This window comes from Mixophyes fleayi, chromosome 12 (assembly GCF_038048845.1).
Source record: "Mixophyes fleayi isolate aMixFle1 chromosome 12, aMixFle1.hap1, whole genome shotgun sequence".
In the NCBI taxonomy this organism is placed as follows: domain Eukaryota; kingdom Metazoa; phylum Chordata; class Amphibia; order Anura; family Limnodynastidae; genus Mixophyes; species Mixophyes fleayi.
The window spans coordinates 83,315,997-83,335,115 of record NC_134413.1 but is presented as its reverse complement, the minus strand read 5'-3'; the positions used below and the strand labels follow the sequence as shown (position 1 = coordinate 83,335,115).

The 19,119-nt window shown below is 43.6% G+C and overlaps 1 protein-coding gene across 1 annotated transcript in view; it reads left to right on the top strand.

Moving 5' to 3' along the window:
* Nucleotides 1-12,131, top strand: part of LOC142108569 (uncharacterized) — a 29,458-nt gene extending 17,327 nt beyond the window's left edge. Inside the window, 3 exon segments of the mRNA XM_075192333.1 lie at nucleotides 1,595-3,950; nucleotides 11,177-11,349; nucleotides 12,020-12,131. Of these exon segments, the coding sequence (XP_075048434.1) occupies nucleotides 1,595-3,159 (1,565 nt within the window). The 3' untranslated portion in view covers nucleotides 3,160-3,950; nucleotides 11,177-11,349; nucleotides 12,020-12,131.
* The last annotated feature ends 6,988 nt before the right edge of the window (nucleotides 12,132-19,119 follow it).

Sequence of the window (19,119 nt, the reverse complement as noted above, 5' to 3'; positions counted from 1 at the left end):
CCCAGAGATCTGACCAGTCTCCTCCTCACATCATATCATTGTGTGCTACCAGCCCAGAGATCTGACCAGTCTCCTCCTCACATCATATCACTGTGTGCTACCAGCCCAGAGATCTGACCAGTCTCCTCCTCACATCATATCATTGTGTGCTACCAGCCCAGAGATCTGACCAGTCTCCTCCTCACATCATATCACTGTGTGCTACCAGCCCAGAGATCTGACCAGTCTCCTCCTCACATCATATCATTGTGTGCTACCAGCCCAGAGATCTGACCAGTCTCCTCCTCACATCATATCACTGTGTGCTACCAGCCCAGAGATCTGACCAGTCTCCTCCTCACATCATATCATTGTGTGCTACCAGCCCAGAGATCTGACCAGTCTCCTCCTCACATCATATCACTGTGTGCTACCAGCCCAGAGATCTGACCAGTCTCCTCACACTGTCTGCTGTATCTGATGGGATGTCAGTCTGACTCCATAAAATTACCCATGAGCCTCCTGTACCCTACCTCCTGTGACAGTATACCCATAACCATCTCTCTGTTCTACCATATGTTACATTACAATGAATATTTGATCCTCGGCTATATATTATCCCTGTAATACTAATGCAGATTGAGATTATTCTCCTCCCTCTAAGATCACATACACCCCATGTGACAGAATTGACCTCCTATGCCACCCTGTCAGTGTGCTGCTGGGGACCGGCTGGGCTTGCCTTGACACCATCCCCTTTCCGTGTCGCAAATGCTCCCTCTAACCTCAGTAGGAGAGGCTTTTGCTGCTGCCACCACTAGGCTCCTCAGCAGCACCTAGAACAGTGTCCTTCTGGGTAACTCGCTGCTAGGGTACCCCCTGGCTGGGCACTTGGGTTGGTACACCCGACTTCTTGCCTTTAGATCAGTGTTGCTGTGGATGGTTCCCCCAGGCCTATCACGCGGAGTTACAGGGTAGCGGGCAAAGCCTTGGTACTAGACGCTGGGTTCCATCCTCAGAACACCCGGATAACAGATTAGATTTGGTCTAATCTACAGGTCACAGGAATATACAACAGGTAAGTAGGCGTCAAAGCAGGATCCTGCAGCAGTGATCTTTTATTATCTCAAGTAGTCCTTATAAGGACACTTACATGCCGGTTTGTGGTACTAGCGATCTCAGAAGTTACAGATGGTATGATGATACATTACATGGTCAAACAGTGCTCCTTTTATACACATACCCTGGTGCTCCAGTGTTTGTGTGTGAGGGCAGTGACTAGTTGGACAGTGTCACTGGCTAATGAGGCTTCCTGGCTAATGAGTCTTCCTGTTCTATGATGCTGGCTGGGCAATGTGTGTGCTTAAGATATTTTACTTACAAATGTCCACATTTTGGATGGAATGGTCCAGGCTGGATACAATTTGCGTCTCACTGTGTCTAGGTCTATGCAGTGTGCTTTGTAATGTAGTTGTCTAATTATAATGAAGTGTTTGTAGTTCATTGAAATTAAACAGCTGGACATTTCAACATACTAATTGTATGAAAATGTTGGGCATTATAATATGTTAATGTAAAATAAGATGTCTGTTTCCATATATTATATTTCCAACAGATGGATGCAAACACAGCAATATCTCAGACGGAAGATACTTTTCTTCTACAGATTGTGAAATAGAAGATAACAACATCACACAAGATTCTCCAGGAGAGAACCCCAGTACCCTAAATATACATCCAATAGTCCACAGAGCAGATAAATCACCTGATCCCTCTAATCATGAGAAATGTTCTACTGATAATATAGATATTGTTACACATAGTACAGCTCTTTCAGATGATAAAATAATTGTATTTCCTGAGGTTGGAAAATGTTTTACACATAAATCAAATCTTGTTAAACATCAGAGAACTCTCACAGGTGAGAAATCGTTTACATGTTCTGAGTGTGGGAAATGTTTTACACAGAAATCAAATCTTGTTAAACATCAGAGATCTCACACAGGTGATAAATCATTTACATGTTCTCAATGTGGGAAATGTTTTACACATAATTCATATCTTGTTCAACATCAGAGAACTCACACAAGTGAGAAACCGTTTACATGTTCTGAGTGTGGGAAATGTTTTACACGTAAATCAAACCTTTTTGAACATCAGAGAATTCACACAGGTGAGAAACCGTTTACATGTTCTGTATGTAAAAAATTGTTTACAAACAAATCAAAATTTATTAGACATCAGAGAACTCACACAGGTGAAAAACCGTTTACATGTTCTGAGTGTGGGAAAAGTTTTGCACGTAAGTCAAGTCTTTTTGAACATCAGAGAACTCACACAGGTGAGAAACCGTTTACATGTTCTGAGTGCTGGAAATGTTTTACACAGAAAACATCTCTAGTTGAACATCAGAGAACTCACACAGGGGAGAAACCGTTTACATGTTCTGAGTGCTGGAAATGTTTTACACGAAAATCATATCTTGTTGACCATCAGAGAACTCACACAGGTGAGAAACCGTTTACATGTTCTGAGTGCGGGAAATGTTTTACACAGAAATCAAATCTTGTTGACCATCAGAGAACTCACACAGGTGAGAAATTATTTACATGTTCTGTATGTGAAAAGCTGTTTACAAAGAAATTAAAACTTCTTATACATCAGAGAACTCACACAGGTGAAAAACCATTTACATGTTCTGAGTGTGGGAAATGTTTTACACATAAATCATATCTTGTTGAACATCAGAGAACTCACACAGGTGAGAAACCATTTATATGTTCTGAGTGCGGGAAATGTTTTACACGCAAATCAAATCTTGTTGACCATCAGAGAACTCACACAGGTGAGAAATTGTTTACATGTTCTGTATGTGAAAAGCTGTTTACAAACAAATCAAAACTTATTAGACATCATAGAACTCACACAGGTGAGAAACCGTTTACATGTTCTGAGTGTGGGAAATGTTTTACACAGAAATCAAATCTTATAGGTCATCAGAGAACTCACACGAGTGAGAAGCCTTTTCCATGTACTGAATGAGGGAAATAGTTTAAACATAAATGAAATCCTTTTGAACATCAGAGAACTCACACAGGTGAGGAACCATTCTCATGCTGTGAGTGTGGGAAATGGGATGCTTTCCCAGAGGTCAGTAGCCTGCAGCCTTCCTCCCCCTAGGTCCCTGAGGCGGGGTAAGTAGCCTGAGGGCTCCCTCAGCCCCAGCATTGCTGCTACATTTCTTTTGCAGAGTCTCCTGCACTTGGTGATCTCTGTTTAATCAAAAAGTTCAGCCATGGCTGCGCTCACAGGAATACAGCAAAGGAACAAAGTCTGCAGGCCGCAGTTCCTGTTCCTCAGTGACGGGGATAGGAAGGGGAGGTCCTCCATTCTCCTCCGTAACGGCGTGCTTCCTTGACGGAGACACCATTTTACAGATAACATACACTGCATCTTGCTCCTTACAGGACAGGTTTCTTAACGTTGTGTTTTGCTTTTGTATGTTTTAGGACAGTGTGTTAGTGAGCCTGCCAGTATATATATATATATATAATATTGTAACACAGAGAGGGGTTTTCCACAGGGCACTATGGGAGGAATAAGCTATTTGGCTGACAGTCTGCCGGCAAAAGGCTGCAGATCAAGTTACACACAGGTATGACATTGCACTTAGGTTCTGTTACATACAGGTCTGAGACATGACAAAGTAAATGTAAGAAAGGTGATTTTTTTTTCTTATATGCTCTGAGTTTTCTCTTCCACAGCAACAGCAGAAGGCTGACAAGGTGTCTACAATCAAGAGAGGTTACAGAACATCTGCAGGGAACTCCTTTTAAAGGCAAAAGAGTGTCGCCTGTCTGTCAAGCCAAGGCTGTGGGAGGAGTCTCAACTGTAAAAGACTGTGTTGGGCATATGTGCATTGTGACCGGTGCCACCTAGTGGCCGGTGACCAGTTAGGGAAGCAGGGACTAGTAAGTGGTAGGTTGCCTTGTGTCCTGATATTTGATTTTGCTGTTACTGTGATGCAAACAATAAAGCACCATTTGATTTGCAACAAGAAGTTGTCTGCGTATTGATATCTGCAGGGTGCCCATGTCACAAGAAGGGTGCTCTTACCACAATATATATATTTAGGTTAAAGTGATTGATATATATATATATATATATATATATATATATATAATAAAAACTGACCAGCCATTTGCTGAGCTATATACATTTATTATAAAATACATCAAGTATCTGTACCTAATGCCTACATAAATATATATTTTTATAAATATATATCATCATCGACATTTATTTATATAGCGCCAGCAAATTCCCTAGCGCTTTACAATTCGATATTGTCTAAAGCTCGCCAAACCAAATTTTCTGACACAGTTTGCTGAACTACTTTCCTGTTTTATTCATGCTTGTCAGGATGGAATGAACATCTACTGTAGTAGTTTAAGCAATGACACCCAACAAATTATTTACAAGTCCTGCCGCTAACTAGACACTTAGTCCCCTAAGTGGACACCGGACACACTCTGGCATCAGTCGCACCAACCACAGCACATGTGCAGCTTTTTAAGCTTCCCAAGCACTACACTAGCTGTTCCCTTAATTGATTACACCCAGGTGCTCCACCTGTGCTGTATGTGTGAAAGAGTGTGCAGACTTAACCCTGTCTGTAGCCTGAGCCTGCAGAGATTTCCAGGGAAACTATTAGTCTTTTCTTAATATTATGATGGCAAACTTGCTGAGTGGACTCCGCAAGGAATCTGCCTTGCTGAGTCCGCTCAGGGTTCGGCTCGGGCCTCTTCCTCATTGAAACACCTCCTTAGCACACCCCATAGCACAATAAGTGAACGTCATGTCCCACAGGCGGCTCAGGCACTAGATTCTACATCTGATCTCTCTTCAGAGGTAGAGGGTGAAATACCAAGGGACTCTGGCGGTGGAACACGCAGGTTGTGTGGAGGAATCATCCACCGCCCAGGGTGTGGATGATTTGGTTTTAGGTGTTTGCCAGACTTTAGGCTCTGCAGACCCAGGGAAATCGGGTTCAGCTGGATTCTCTCTCTTTAGGAGACAGAAGAAACAGGTCATCTGTTTCCCTACATCTCCCCGTTTATGGATATGATTTCTGAGGCTTGGGAAAAGTCTGATCAGCATTTTCATATGCCTGAAAACTACAGATCTCTATATCCCCTTCCCACAGAAGAATCTGCAAAATGGAAAGGCATTCGATTAGTGGATCTACTCACTGTCCGGTGGACTAGGACCACTACTCTCCTGGTGCAGGGTGGGGTCTCACTTAAGGAAGCTATGGACAAGAAATGTGATTTCTTGCTCTGCTCCACTTATGAAGCGGCTGGTAGCATTTTCATACCGGACATGTCCACAGTCTGGGTAAACAAGGCGATTCAGACTTGGGCTGAACAATAGGAGAAGTGCGTACGTGACAACAGCCCGCAAGCTAAGTTACTTGGTTATTAATAGGTCATATCAGAGAAGCATCTGAATTTCTGGGCCAGGTATCCTTGGACGCTATCTCTGTTGCATCCAAGCGATCTGTGCTCTTTATAGAAGCTAGGCGCTCCTTATGGTTTTACTCTTGGTCCCTGGACTTTAGAAGTACCACCCTTTGATGGGGTCTTCTTCTTTGGAACCTGGTTAGACCAGCTTATCCAGGAGACCACAGGGAGAGACCCTTTTTCCTGGTTTCCCAGGTTTAGGTCCTTTCGCCACTCCAATGAGTGGGGAGCTCTGGCAAGAGCTCCACTTTCTGTGTTGCTGATTTTTCACCACAGGCCTTCCAGCCTGAGGTCTCCTGCGCAGGCTCTGGGAGGCAGTCTAGAAACTGTTTAATTCCAGTACCTCCACTCGAAAAAGGTTTGGAGTACTCCTACCTTTTTCTGGCTCTGAAGCTGAATGGATCCTTGAGGTCCATCCTCAACTTGAAAACCCTCAACAAATGGGTGCAAGTCCTAGGCTTCAGAATGGAGTCTCTATGATCTGTCATGGTGATCATGGAAGCAGAGTTACTTGCTTCTCTGGACATAAAGGATGCTTCCCTTCATGTTTCCATATGGCAGGGACATTATTGCCTCCTCTTTGTGGTGCGTGATGCCCACTACCAGTTCAGGGCATTACCCTTTGGCCTAGCTACTGCCCCAAGGGCTTTCACCAAGGTGATGGCGGTACTTCTCCGTTCCCAGGGAGTCATAGTTTTTCATTACTTGGACGACTTACTGTTGAAGGCACCATCCTACCAAGTCTTGACCCACCAGCTGCAATTTACTATGACCTTCCAGGAAGCACATGGCTGGATCATCAACCTGACAGAGTCCGCTCGGTTTGGACCAAGACAAGGGACCTCCTTCCAAAATGGGAAGTCTCCCTCATTCGATGCATGAGATTGTTCAACAACATTGTTCTCAGTTTTCGAGGCGGTGCCCTTTGCATAATTTCACTGACGGACATTCCAGAGGGAGCTGTTATGAAAGTGGTCAAAATCCCACCTTCGCCTGGACAAACTATGATAGAGCTGTCCACGACTGTGCGCTAGTCCCACACAAGGTGGATGAACCAGTCGCATCTGTCCAGGAGCCGCTCATTCCAGAAGTGGAAGCTGGTGACCACTGATGCCAGCTTGTCAGGGTGGGAAGGGGTCTTTGCTGATCTCTGGGACTCCCAGGAGGCGCTTCTCCCCATAAATATGCTGGCGCTTCGGGCAATTTTCAGAGTGCTTGTCCAGGCCCAGAAGTTTCTGGCGGCCAAGCCGCTGAATGTCCAATTGGATAATGCGACAACAGTGGCCTTTCTGAACCCTCAGGGAGGCACCAACAGCACCATGGCCATGAAGGAGAGTTCCAAGATAATGTGGGCGGAATGTCACGTTCCAGTGATCTCAGCCATCTTCATCCCAGGGGTAGAAAACTGGGAGGCTGAATATCTCTGTCGCTACAAGGTCCATACAGGAGAGTGCTCCCTGCACAGGGACGTGTTTGATCTTTTAGTTCAGTGTTGTGGTCTGCCAGTCATAGACCTCATGGCGTTCCATCTGAACTTCAAGGTCCCACTGTTCTGCACAAAATCCCACCACAGAATTAATGGATTAGAGCAGGGAATTGATCAACTAGCGCTCCCTAAAATATGTCACTGTGGACTGGCTGAGCTTACTTTGCCACCGTCCCCTTTCTTTATCCCAAATCTGCCCCTCCTATCGCAATTGGAGGAGCCTGCTGCCACCAATAGGCTCCTACACCGGCACCTAGAACCGCTTCCTTTTGGGTAACTCTTGCTCCTAGGGTATGCCCTTGCTGGTACATCTGGACTGGTTTACCTGACCTCTTTCCTTTAGATAAGGGTTGCAATGGATGGCTTCCCCTGGCCTATCACACTGGCCAGAGCTGCATGTAGCGAGCAAAACATTGGTACTGGAATGCTGGGTCCACATCAGAACAACCAGAGATTGCATTAGCTTTGGGTCTAATCTGAAGGTCACAGGAATTTACAGCAGGGTAAGTAGTCGTCAAAGCAGGTTCTTGAAGAAATATTATGTTTTATTAGCTCCACTGTCAGGACATATAAGGACAGCAACAGCCACTAGTTGAAGGTACTAGCGACATCCAGAATCGTACAGATGGAATGATACATTGCATGCTCAAACAGCTCGCTTTTTATACACATTCTGACATACATGTCAGCAGGGGGTAACGCCTCCCCCCTGACCCCAACACGTCTGAGTCATTTTTAGTATCAGGATACAATATGTTTTCCCAAACATGGATTTACATGCAAGGCAAAGTTAACAATATTTATACTACTCTGTTATAGGCTAAAACTTGCTGCTTGCATTATCTGTGATTCAGCCACACCAGACAGGAAGGTCATATTATTCAACCAGCAGTAGTATACGCAAAACCGCGCTGTCTTGTCCTTCTTGGGGACTAATTCAATGGAGGAAGTGGATGGATGCACAATGGCTGGATCAAACCTAGCTCAAGCAGCCCCCACACCTCCTATATAGAAACATATTACACACAGGGGCTGGCTGGCAATTCTTAGCCTGGGAGGCAAGACTCTGCTCAGCAGCCTATTAGGAACGTATTAAAAGGGGAAAAAATGCATTTGAGGAATGAATCAAGGACTGGTCTGAAAGTTGTGGACAGCAAATGAGCCTGCCCTGCTTCTGGTATATTATACTCACAGTGACTCCATATTTCAGTGACAATCTCGGCAACCTGTCCCCTGGCTGGACAAGATGTTCCACCTTCCTGATCCTGGCCGGTGAGTACGCTGACTGGACCATGCTCCGTAAGACCGGGTCCTGGATCCATGGAGCAGCCCGGGATCCCCATGCCTGGCAGGAGATGCCATTTGGTTCTACAGGACCTTGGACAATGAGGCTCCTTCACACTGTCACATGATGTGTATGCCTTGCAGACTCCACAATGCATCTGCAAATTAAATCAAATTGAGAGAGAGAGACCAAAAATGAAATGTTCAACATCACATGGCTGTGGTTGCTAGGGGAGATGTCTCAACCCTTTCATCACTTCCCATTAGGAAGAGACCAAGTAAGAGGCTCGGCTTGCTGGAAGCCCCCTTCTAATGCCTGGACTTGTCAATAGCAGCTGGACAGAGGTGACAGGAGCAAGGCATGCTGGGATATGAAGTCCCTAGAGTGCGTAGAGAACAACTGTACTGGTCTTAGGAAAGACTACATGTCCCGGCATGCAGCGGGGGCGCCGCCCATGGAGTTACATAACTAGGTCAGGGGCGTGTCCTGGAGAAATGTACTGCTCCCGACAACCCTACGGTGGCCGGTAGGCATTTAAAATGTTGTTCAAACAGGATGGGGATGACAACAGCCAGCTGAACGTGCTGAAGGTGAGGAAGAGGAGGTGGCAGGGGCAAGTGGGGACAGTAGAGAAGGGCATTAGAGCTGGGTACTGCACCCAGACCATTTTCTGGGGAGTTACTGTGCCTTGTGGCCCTACAGGTCTCAGCATGCCCCTAAAGCAGGCTTTCTCTCATCTGTTGTGGAACTGCAAGGCCCAGCCTCTGACTGGCTGTGATGTGCCTGCTGGGACTTGTTGTTCCACAGTGTTAAGCCATTGCCAGACAGTGCTCTTAGTCTTCCCCTAAAGCAGTACATGGTTTTCAGATGTCCCCCACAGCAGCACAGAGGTGAGTTAGTAGAGTCGCTATTTACCATTCGTGTTAGGGGCGTGCAAGTGCAGTACGTATTTAGTGTTAGTGACATCTGACTTCTGGGGGTGTATTTTTTGGGTCTGTATAAAGTAAATACACATTCCATGCTAGTAATGAAGTAGAACCTTGCATTGCTGGATACAACTGTCTTTAGAGTTCAGCCTAAGTGAAACGCAACTCTAAATGTGTTAGGTTGTATTTAGCTTATGTCCGTGCATATACGTGTAACTCCAAATCACCCCTGGTGATGGGACTTGGTGGTGATGGAACAACATCTTGCTAAGTATTATAAAGGACAGGAAACCCCCTAACCCATTATCCTGATTTTTATCCACCCAGAAAAGGAGAGTCGCAGGCCTGCAGTCCAGTTACACACCGACAAATGAAGCTCTGCTTCTTAAAAATGGAAGGTATGTGATAATCTTGGAATTAAATAAATTGATTCAAGGGGTATTTTTATCCTATGTCAAAAATACATCAGTTGGACTATCCTCTAATTACTGTAATGAGAAGGGAAAACAACAAACTATATTTCCACCATTGGACTTTGCAGCAGCTTCTTTTCCCTGTCTGAGACTGCTGCCTATCACTAAGCAGAATAGTGACAGAAACAATCAGCACTGTATTATTGTTGTTGCATATATAACCGTTTGTTTAGACAAGACTTAGGGGTAGATGTGTTAGACCTTCTAAAAAGGAAAAGTGGAAGTGTTGGCCATATGAACCTATCAGATTCTAGCTATCATGTTCTAGAAGATAACTAGAATGTTATTGGTTGCTATGGGTTTCCATAGCACTTTTTCTTTTAAGAAAATTTGATTGTGTTTATAACTGGTACTACAGCCAACGTGCATTTTTTAAATATTCAAGGTGTGCACTGATAATAGTACATGAATCTAAATCGTCACTCGTGGTTGTGTCTTTATTCTGTAAAATCATGTGACTAAACTGTCGTTGTTAAGAGTGTGATGGTGATGTGCGTTTTTAGGTACGCCCATACCGTGTGTCATCACAGACCTGTTTTTGACACTATTGACATGCTGACTGTGCACCAGTCTGGAAACAAACATATAACCTGTGAGTCAATCGTCTGTCCCCCTGATCTCCCCTCTCCTCCAGGTCTCCTCTGTGTGCCCCCCCTGATCTCCCCTCTCCTCCTGGTCTCCTCTGTCTGTCCCCCCTGATCGCCCCTCTCCTCCAGGTCTCCTCTGTCTGTCCCCCCTGATCTCTCCTCCAGGAATGAGATCCAGAAACGTCGGCACCAGGGGTAATGTCCCTGCAGAAGAGGCAGGAGAACAGGTGTTCGGTACAAGTGTGTTGCGGAGTGACATACATTATAAGACAATAAAATCTCTTCCAGCTGTTAACAAACATTCAGGAGTGATGAAATGATTCTCTTCTTCTTCATCTACTTAAAGGAGAAGTGTTACATTGCTACGTTCGATTAGACCCCTCCAGCTAGTAGCCGTACCAACTCCCACTTGTCAAAACATATTTGTGCAATGCCTGGAACAGTTGTGGTTTCATAAACAATAAATAGAAATGTATATAATGTACATTTATACACAACTTTTAATTTGTGTAAATATCGGTTATGTCTAAGTAAACATCCGTAAACTTGGCGAGTCATGGCCAAGATCAAAGTAGGACAAGTATCGGAACGTGCTTGTTTTGTGTAGTGATTTTGGAATGTATATGTGTCCTCCCTTGTTCATTGGTTAAACCTGCAGTCTCTGCAAAGGTCACTTTATTGTGAAAACTCTATTCACCGGCTGTTACTAATTACCAAAATAGTTAATGAGACGCCAAGAAAAATGTAATTAAATGTTTTACTGAAGAGTTGTAAAAAAATATATAATAAAAATTTAAATCTATTTTTGTGTCCCTTGTGACACTCCAGAGCTCTTTGTATTAGATGAACCATGCACTCATCTCCTGTATACAACATAGATAATGCAATGTCCTCATACTGTTCTCTCTCTTCCTATAGCTCCCCAAGGCTCCCGCTCCTCTGCTTGCACAGACCAAGAAGATCACCCAGCATGCATTGCGGAAGGCTACGCCATATAACAGCTGCTGCTCTAGGAAGAGGTGACAACCCGTGGCTGGGAGTGAGAACACTAGAGGCCCAACTGTTGTCTGGTGCAAGTGGTCCAGCACTGGGTAAAGGTGGTGTTTGAAATTACAATATTCAGTATATTCTTTAAATAACTAAGGTTAAATCTGCCTTGCACGCTATTTGTCCCCTCTCCTTGCAGACTGGTGGGGCTTCTCTATCTTCTATCACTCTGGAATGGGGAGTACAGAGAGGGCTTGTGTGCTGAAGCCTGAATCCCCATACGGCTGAGTGCTTGTTTGGAAGTCCTGTTCTCAATATAGGTCACATTGCAGTTCAATGTTCCGTCTATTGACTCCTCCAATTTTACGCCTGGATATAATTTATATTGTTGACCATTAACACTTTATGTTTGGGATGCTAACTACACCCACCACTTAATAATTACCAAAACACTATCCCTTAAATTACCTCTATTCAAGAAATACATTTTAGTTACCTTTGAGTCTGCGAACCCGATTCAGGGTGAAGGCAGCATATGAACCGAAATCAGTCACTTTTAGAAGACTGCGACAAAGTTGTTTAATTTGGACATCAACATTGCTCCCAAAATGATGCAAGATAGAGGAGCTTTGTTGTACAAAGTAGCTTTTTAAAGATGGCAACTGTCCACAAGTGGATGGGAACAGTAATCGCATTGATTATTTCAGGGTCATATATAATGTCCAATCATGACTGTACATTTTTTCCACCGTGGTTTATCCTGTTTTGTTCCAGGCCAGGAGATGCTGCAAAGAAGGACAGCTCTTCTGAGATACGTCCTTCTTCTGCCCCTTTGTTGACTACCTAGAGCAACCATCCAATGAACACATAACCCTGCCCACCAGAAGCCACAGAAGAGACACCCGGCAGTGAGCCAGGGAGCAGCTCCTCAGGTGAAGGCCAACGGTGATAACGCATATATATATATATATAACCACATATCCTACTAACTAACCATATAACGTAAACCATATTAACGCCCGGCTAGGATTACGACGGCTACCGGTGGTGGGCTTGAGTTGATTACCTGGGTTACTTCACAGTGGATGTTTAATGATACCTACAATAACAACATCCCAAGGTGTTGGATACTGCAGTTAGAACGGATAAACACAGCGGATCTCTTGGTTAAGCTTTCTGAAGTATATGGCAAGGTCTCTAGGGCAGTCGCTACAGGCCCCTAGTTTAACTCTTAAGCCGTATAATTGCACTTGGCTTCCTCTGATTCACAGCAAAGGTAATACCCGTATCTGTCCCAACAGCGTCTGTGGAGGGTTATCTCTGGAGCAACGGTGAGAGCCCAAGCCTCCTTTTGTTTGTAGTCCTCACAATTCACCCAGGTCAGGAGTCTCCCTCTCTGAAGTGGGGCTTACTTTAAAAGCCCACTGGCTAAGACTGTCACAGGGCACCCCCAGAGGCTCAATAGTACTGGTCACTGGTAAAACATTTCCCACGTTCAGGGCTGTCTCGCTCTAAACCTGGACAGCCCCCCTCTCTGACCTGGTCTCTCCTACACAAGCTGCCACTCAGTCTTGTATGTCTCTCTCTTGTACACAAGGGGCACACAGTCCAGGCTCTCTCCGCAAGGGCTATTAGTTGTGGCCAACTCTAGCGACGCCATTTAGGCTGAGCTCCCCTGCCGCACCTGTTCCCAGCACTCTGGTAGCGGAGGGGTTAATGTGTATATATGGCCAGCCTAACTTTAAGAAATCGGGCCCTGCAGGCACAACATGAGCCTTACAGAGAGAGAATACTTAATAAAACGTGCCTCTGTCTCCATCATAAAACTTAACATTAAGCTGCAGGGCAATGATCTCTACCTATACAGTACTTTATAACATTTGATGGGGGAAGCCATTGGTGCCCTCAGACTACCATTGGGAAAGGAGGTGATTGCCTCAGTAATCATTTCTACTGTAAGAAAACTGACGGCAGATTCAGGCCTGGTCTCCAATTCCACGTATTCATTGGACGGAGGAATACAGATGACTATAGGATTGACAAACTTTACTAGCTGTTTTTCGGGAGACCCGTCACTTTGGTATCATGGGTTGAGTTCCATGCATCTCCGTAGATAGGATTGCCAAAAGTTTTCCACACCTATCACCCTGATCGTTTAATGATTTCCCTTGGCTTTGTAGATGTCCGACACCAGGGTAGAGGAGACTGGAGGGCCCCAGAATGTATCACACAACCTGTCTCATGTTACAGTAAATCCCCAGGAGGAAAAGAGGTGCTGAGCTTGATGATTAGCACCAAAAATTTTATCTGCCAATGTGATCCAAAGTTAATTGGTTTAGATCAAATCTAACTAGACCGTGCCCTACAGTGTTGGGATAATGTAAATAATACAACCATATCCATCGGTCTTTTGAGCGGTAAAACGTTGCTGCCCATAAAATGATCTGAGGCCAACAATATCGGGTGTGTTTTTAAAGAAATATAAGAACCAACTTTTATGTTTATCCTTAAGGCCCTGGACAATACTAATCATGTTTGGTCTTGTTTAGTCATGTTCAATTAGAGCAATGAAATAGAATATGTGGTCATCAACTACAGGTCCCCTTCACTTTCCCAAACACCCAAGATCCTTCTACCTCAACAGTAGGAATGGTAGATGTTTGCAAAGCAATGAAATAATAAGTATTTATCATTAATGTTCTATAGGTCATGCGTATGTATTGAGCACATTGAATGTACGTGCAGTCAGCAATCGTGAACTTATCCTAAATCTTTTCCCTGCCCAGGTATCTGCAAACAGTCTCAGGTGAGGAAAAGCAGCGGACGTAAGAAGACTCGGAAGAGCTCAGAGAAGGAGGAAGACCTCGGTGATGACTCAGACAGAAGATAAGAAATGCAACACTACTTGTTACTGAAGAGGTGGGTAACGCCCAACTTAGAATCAATGGCCGGCAAGATACAGCCAGTGTTGTTCTTAGCAAAACCGATACAACCGTTTTAATTCTTCCGGTCATCCTGTCTGTATGTACTCAATAAGTAAGTTCCGCGCACAAGGCACATGGTTTAGTTTAATAATGCAGCCTGTATTGCAGTGTAAAACTTAATCAGCGAAGACCAGAATCCTCTCCTACAATTGATGTTTCTGCGAGACAATAAATTGGTGCAGGTAATGGGTTGTTTTATCCGTAAACCTGCAAACCAGAATGGAAATTGTTGCTGCAGTTCGGTGATATTATCATACACGGTCATGATCGTCCAGGGTTTCTTCATACAGTTACTGTGAGGAGCTCTGCTAAACACTTTGGTGAATGAATGCTAGGTACAATGTGTGTGTGGGGGGGGGGTGAATGGTTTGAGGGGATGAAGGAGCAGCAGCAATGAGGAGATTGTAAGAGACCCTGGACTGTGTGCCCCTTGTATACAAGAGAGAGTGGCAGCCTGTGTAGGAGGGACCAGGTCAGAGAATAAGGCTGTCCAGATTTAGAGTGTGTCAGAGGTAATGAGACAGCCCTGAACGTGGGAAATGTTTTACCAGTGACCAGTACCATTCAGCCTCCTGGAGAGCCTTGTGATCGTCTATATGCCATAGCTGTATGATATTCTCTAGCTCACAAGTGTGTTCCAGCTCCTCTGCCCACTTTGTTATAGAGGTGAATGATACAGTAAGAGGACTGTGGAGGTGAAATAGTAGGCGGTATTGTGTAAGACTGATCCCACTCTATGTAAAGGGTTTTAGATTGAATTCTCAGCCCTCAACCTCCCCCTCTGAGACAGTGAAGTGGTGCAGTCCAGAAGCTTCCACCTCATTTATGTGGTGGGGGGAGGAGTTGTTACAGGTTCACACCTTGTCTATATGAATTGTTACCTTTTCTGTGACATGTGTTCACCTGTCGTTCTCTATCTCTGCAGCTCCGGCTGGATCCCGGATGGCACGGGGAAGTGGGTTAAGGATGAAACTGTTGAGTTAGACTCTGATGAAGAAGAGCCCCCTGCGATGCCACCACCCTGAGGACAGTGGGTTGACCAGACTTGGGCATTAATATGAACGTCCAGTATACAGGCCCGTCATGGACACAGATTGACCTCTTGTCCCACAGACACCAGTGGCTGCTAATCAGACACGGACAACAAAAGCTTCCTGACTCGGATTACTGCTACTCTCATCATCCCCATCTACGATTGTATGCTAACCAACAGCAGCTCACTGACCTGCAGTTCATCATACTGCCCGCTAGTGGGCGCTGTACGCTCAGGAATTCAACGCTGTTTGTTAATCTGCCCTAGTTCGACCTATAACAATGCAAATATTTGTATTTTACATTACCTGAAAAGATTTTTGATTTGTGCATGAAATTAAACATGTCCCCTGTCCCTTTGTAACTGATTTCAATGTGTTCTCTCTTCAAGGTAAGCCATTGTCTGAAATATGGGTATTTTATGACTATGCCAAAATACAGTCAAATCTGTTTTGGTTCCTTATATATAGACATACAGTATATTACCCTGCCATTGGGTGAAGCCGAAATATAACAAATTGTTTTTCAAGAACCTTGTCTACAGAATGTCTTGAAGGATACATATAATCTGACACATTACCATCTGCCAATACGACCCCATTTTCCCCCGTTCATCCTGTTTCCTTAATTCTTGACCCTTCCTTGAGGCCATGTGCTGTATCTGCCAAGAATACCTCCTCCGGTATTATATTCCCTGCTCTGACTGTAGAGAATCCTTCTATGGAACTAGAGGTGACATTTCCTGTTTGCTCTCTAGTCATGTGTTCCTGTGAGGGATTTAAAGTATTGTTTTCCAGATCCCAGCACTACCCCTCTTAACAATAAAAGTACTTTGTATGTAAGTCAGATACAAAATCATCAGGTTTTCCCCTGATTTAAATCTATTTAATCCTGGATAGGCAATAGACTCGTAACTAGACTAATAGGTTCTCTGTATTATGAGATCTGAAACCAGTAGGTCCTATTAAACTCGGCTAGAAAAAAATGTTTGGTTAAAATATCTTTCTATTACATCATAATTCATTATTTGTAAAATTGTAATGCCTTAATGTATGTAATCACATAGAAGAATGTGGTGTTATCAGTGCTGGAAGTGAGCTGGTATACGGGGTATGTCATACTGCCGCTTCTCCTACTGCCATCATTGTAAAACTGTCAGATTCTATTCACTAACATTTTCCATACCGCAACTTCTAACTTTCCATTGTGACCACTGATCTGAAGAGAATACAGAAGTGCTATAAAATTGTTCAGGAAAGATACCCAGGGAACAAAAACTTTCTTCAGGAACAAAAATGTCCATTTATATCCTGATTAAAGGACCTTTAATAGGATGTAATGAGAATCATATTGTCATTCTACCAAAGCTATGTTTAAGATACATCCAATTTTATTTTAGAATATCCCTCATGTAAGAATAATTTCAAAACCCGTTCTCTTATACTAAACTATTCTATACTGATTAATTTATTAATGTTGCATTTAGGTCCACCAAATCTATTATAAACACTTATTGTGAAGGTAACATTGTCTATTTGTTATAGCTTATGCTACTCGTAGTGTAAACTTTATATATCAGATCATCTAAGATGGGTCTAGCTCTGTGTTGTCTACTATTGGAAAAATACCATCTATTAATCCTTAATCTCAAATCTATTCAGTTGAATCTGGTCGATTCCGGGAGTAAAATATCCGATTACAATTAATTTAAACATAAAGAGTGATAAATTAGAAATATAATAAAACTGCATTTGTTCAGAGACACCAAAATCAACTTAAATCACCCCGAGTCAGTGTGAATGATTTGGGATGAATCATACTCTGGTTTTATAGTCATCCATTGAGCTCTTATCAAGTTCTCTGAATTTGGGTGCTTTCTGGTGATTGCACCTAATCTCGGTGAGTGTGAGGAGGTGCCGGACTGGGTTTTTCAAGAGAAACTGTACTTTGTCCTTTATGTTTCAAATGAATTGTTTACACAGAATTAACATGAAATGGCGTTATAAGTTACTACTGGAAAGTGAGGATAATAAAACCTGGTACGTTTAGTTTACATTTTCTCCAGTTCAAGGAAATCAGATTAAATCAACTGAAACCGCCCAGATTCTGTGAAAATGATCGGAAATCGCAACCAATCAATTGATCTCAAAATGATTCCACCAAATGCGGGTGATTTTATGGGATTGGACCTGATTTCAGTGAATTAAGGAAATAGAAGGATATAAACAGGACTGAGTAATCCCCCAAATCAGGCTGTGCTTAGATGGACATATAGAGCTATACTTCTGCAGCCGTCCTGTTCTTCATGTATCAACCCTGAAATCAGTTGTTCAAAAATAATTGAGAATATAATATAATGGATTATGCAATCCACCGAAATGAAGACATTAAAACACGTCCTATTATTTTTGGTTTAATCTTTATTGAGGATTGACTATGCAGATATAATGGGTACAAGACTTTCAGCAATGTATAGTAAAACATGCCTAAGTATGGAGTTTTATACTGGGAAATCAGGTTAAAAGGCCAACAATCTGGACCATCTGGTACTGGCCCACCTCTCATCTCCATGGTGAACTCTATGACTTTGAGCCAAAAGGGGGCAAAACTTGGGCAACTCCACCAGACGTGCAATGTAGACCTTGTGACCGATCTGCATCTCCAGCAGGACCTAACATGGTCTGGAGGTCACCTGTACCATCTGGAGAGGGTCTTCAACTGTGTTTCAACCACAGAGAGACTGGAGGAACGGTGAATTGGAATATTTTGGGCCAAATGTTATCGGTTTCTGACCTCCCCAACTCCCCAACCCATGATTTTGCTTAGCTCAGTAATGAACCATACAAGTTTAAAATTAATATTTTGTAGATAGTGGAGATTGTGTGGCTGGGCTCCTGAGATGTGTAACAAAGATCCTCAGAGACAGTCAGCTCCCTCCCTGCCCCTGAAAGAATGGTCTTATATTAGATGTAGTGACTGGCTTACAAATATAGCCAAAGATCAGGAAAGGAGAGATTCAGCCTCTCCTGCAAGTCAGGGAAGGAATATCCTACCATATTCAACCAAGTGACCGCAGCAGACCTACTCCTCATCTAACCATAGTCGGAAAACCCCCTGGCTGTAGTTCTGGTGGGAAGTTTGGATTGTGGGTCACAGTGCTGAGAGTGGACTATGTGGAAGTGTCCTCAATCTAGCCCAGCATTGGAGGATAGGGCCAACTGTGGGGTGGGGGGCATCTTGTTGAGCCAAGGAGGAGATAGAGAGGGACCTTCAGAGTATAGCAGCATGGTGGCTCAGTGGTTAGCACTTCTTCCTCACAGCACTGGGGTCATGATTTCGATTCCCAACCATGGCCTTATCTGTGTGGAGTTTGTATGATCTCCCTCTGTTTGTGTGGGTTTCCTCTCAGCCTGGCTGAATCTCAAGCTAATTTCTGCGAGGGATGTAAATAGGAAGAGGTATAAGACTTTTGGTAGGGTGTTCATCTTGATGATATTAATCCTCCCCAGAAACCTTAGGAACGCCATGTCCTCTATTAAGAGCAAAACTTGGAGATTAGTGGAATAAAATTCACCATAAACAAGTTTGAGACTGTCCTGTTTTATTGTGTTAAATCTTTTTCAATCCACTGAATTCACCCAGATTTCCGACAAATTGAAGTAAAATCATTACTGTCACCCACTGATTTCAAATCAGTACCACTGAATTCGGGTGATTTAACTAGATTTCTTCTGATTTCAGTGAATTAAGGAAAATTACAGATATAAACAGGACTGGCTTTAAAAAGTCCTGCTTTGATGGAATTATAGAAATGTACCTCTGCACACCTTCCTTTCCTTATGTCTGAAATCCATTGTT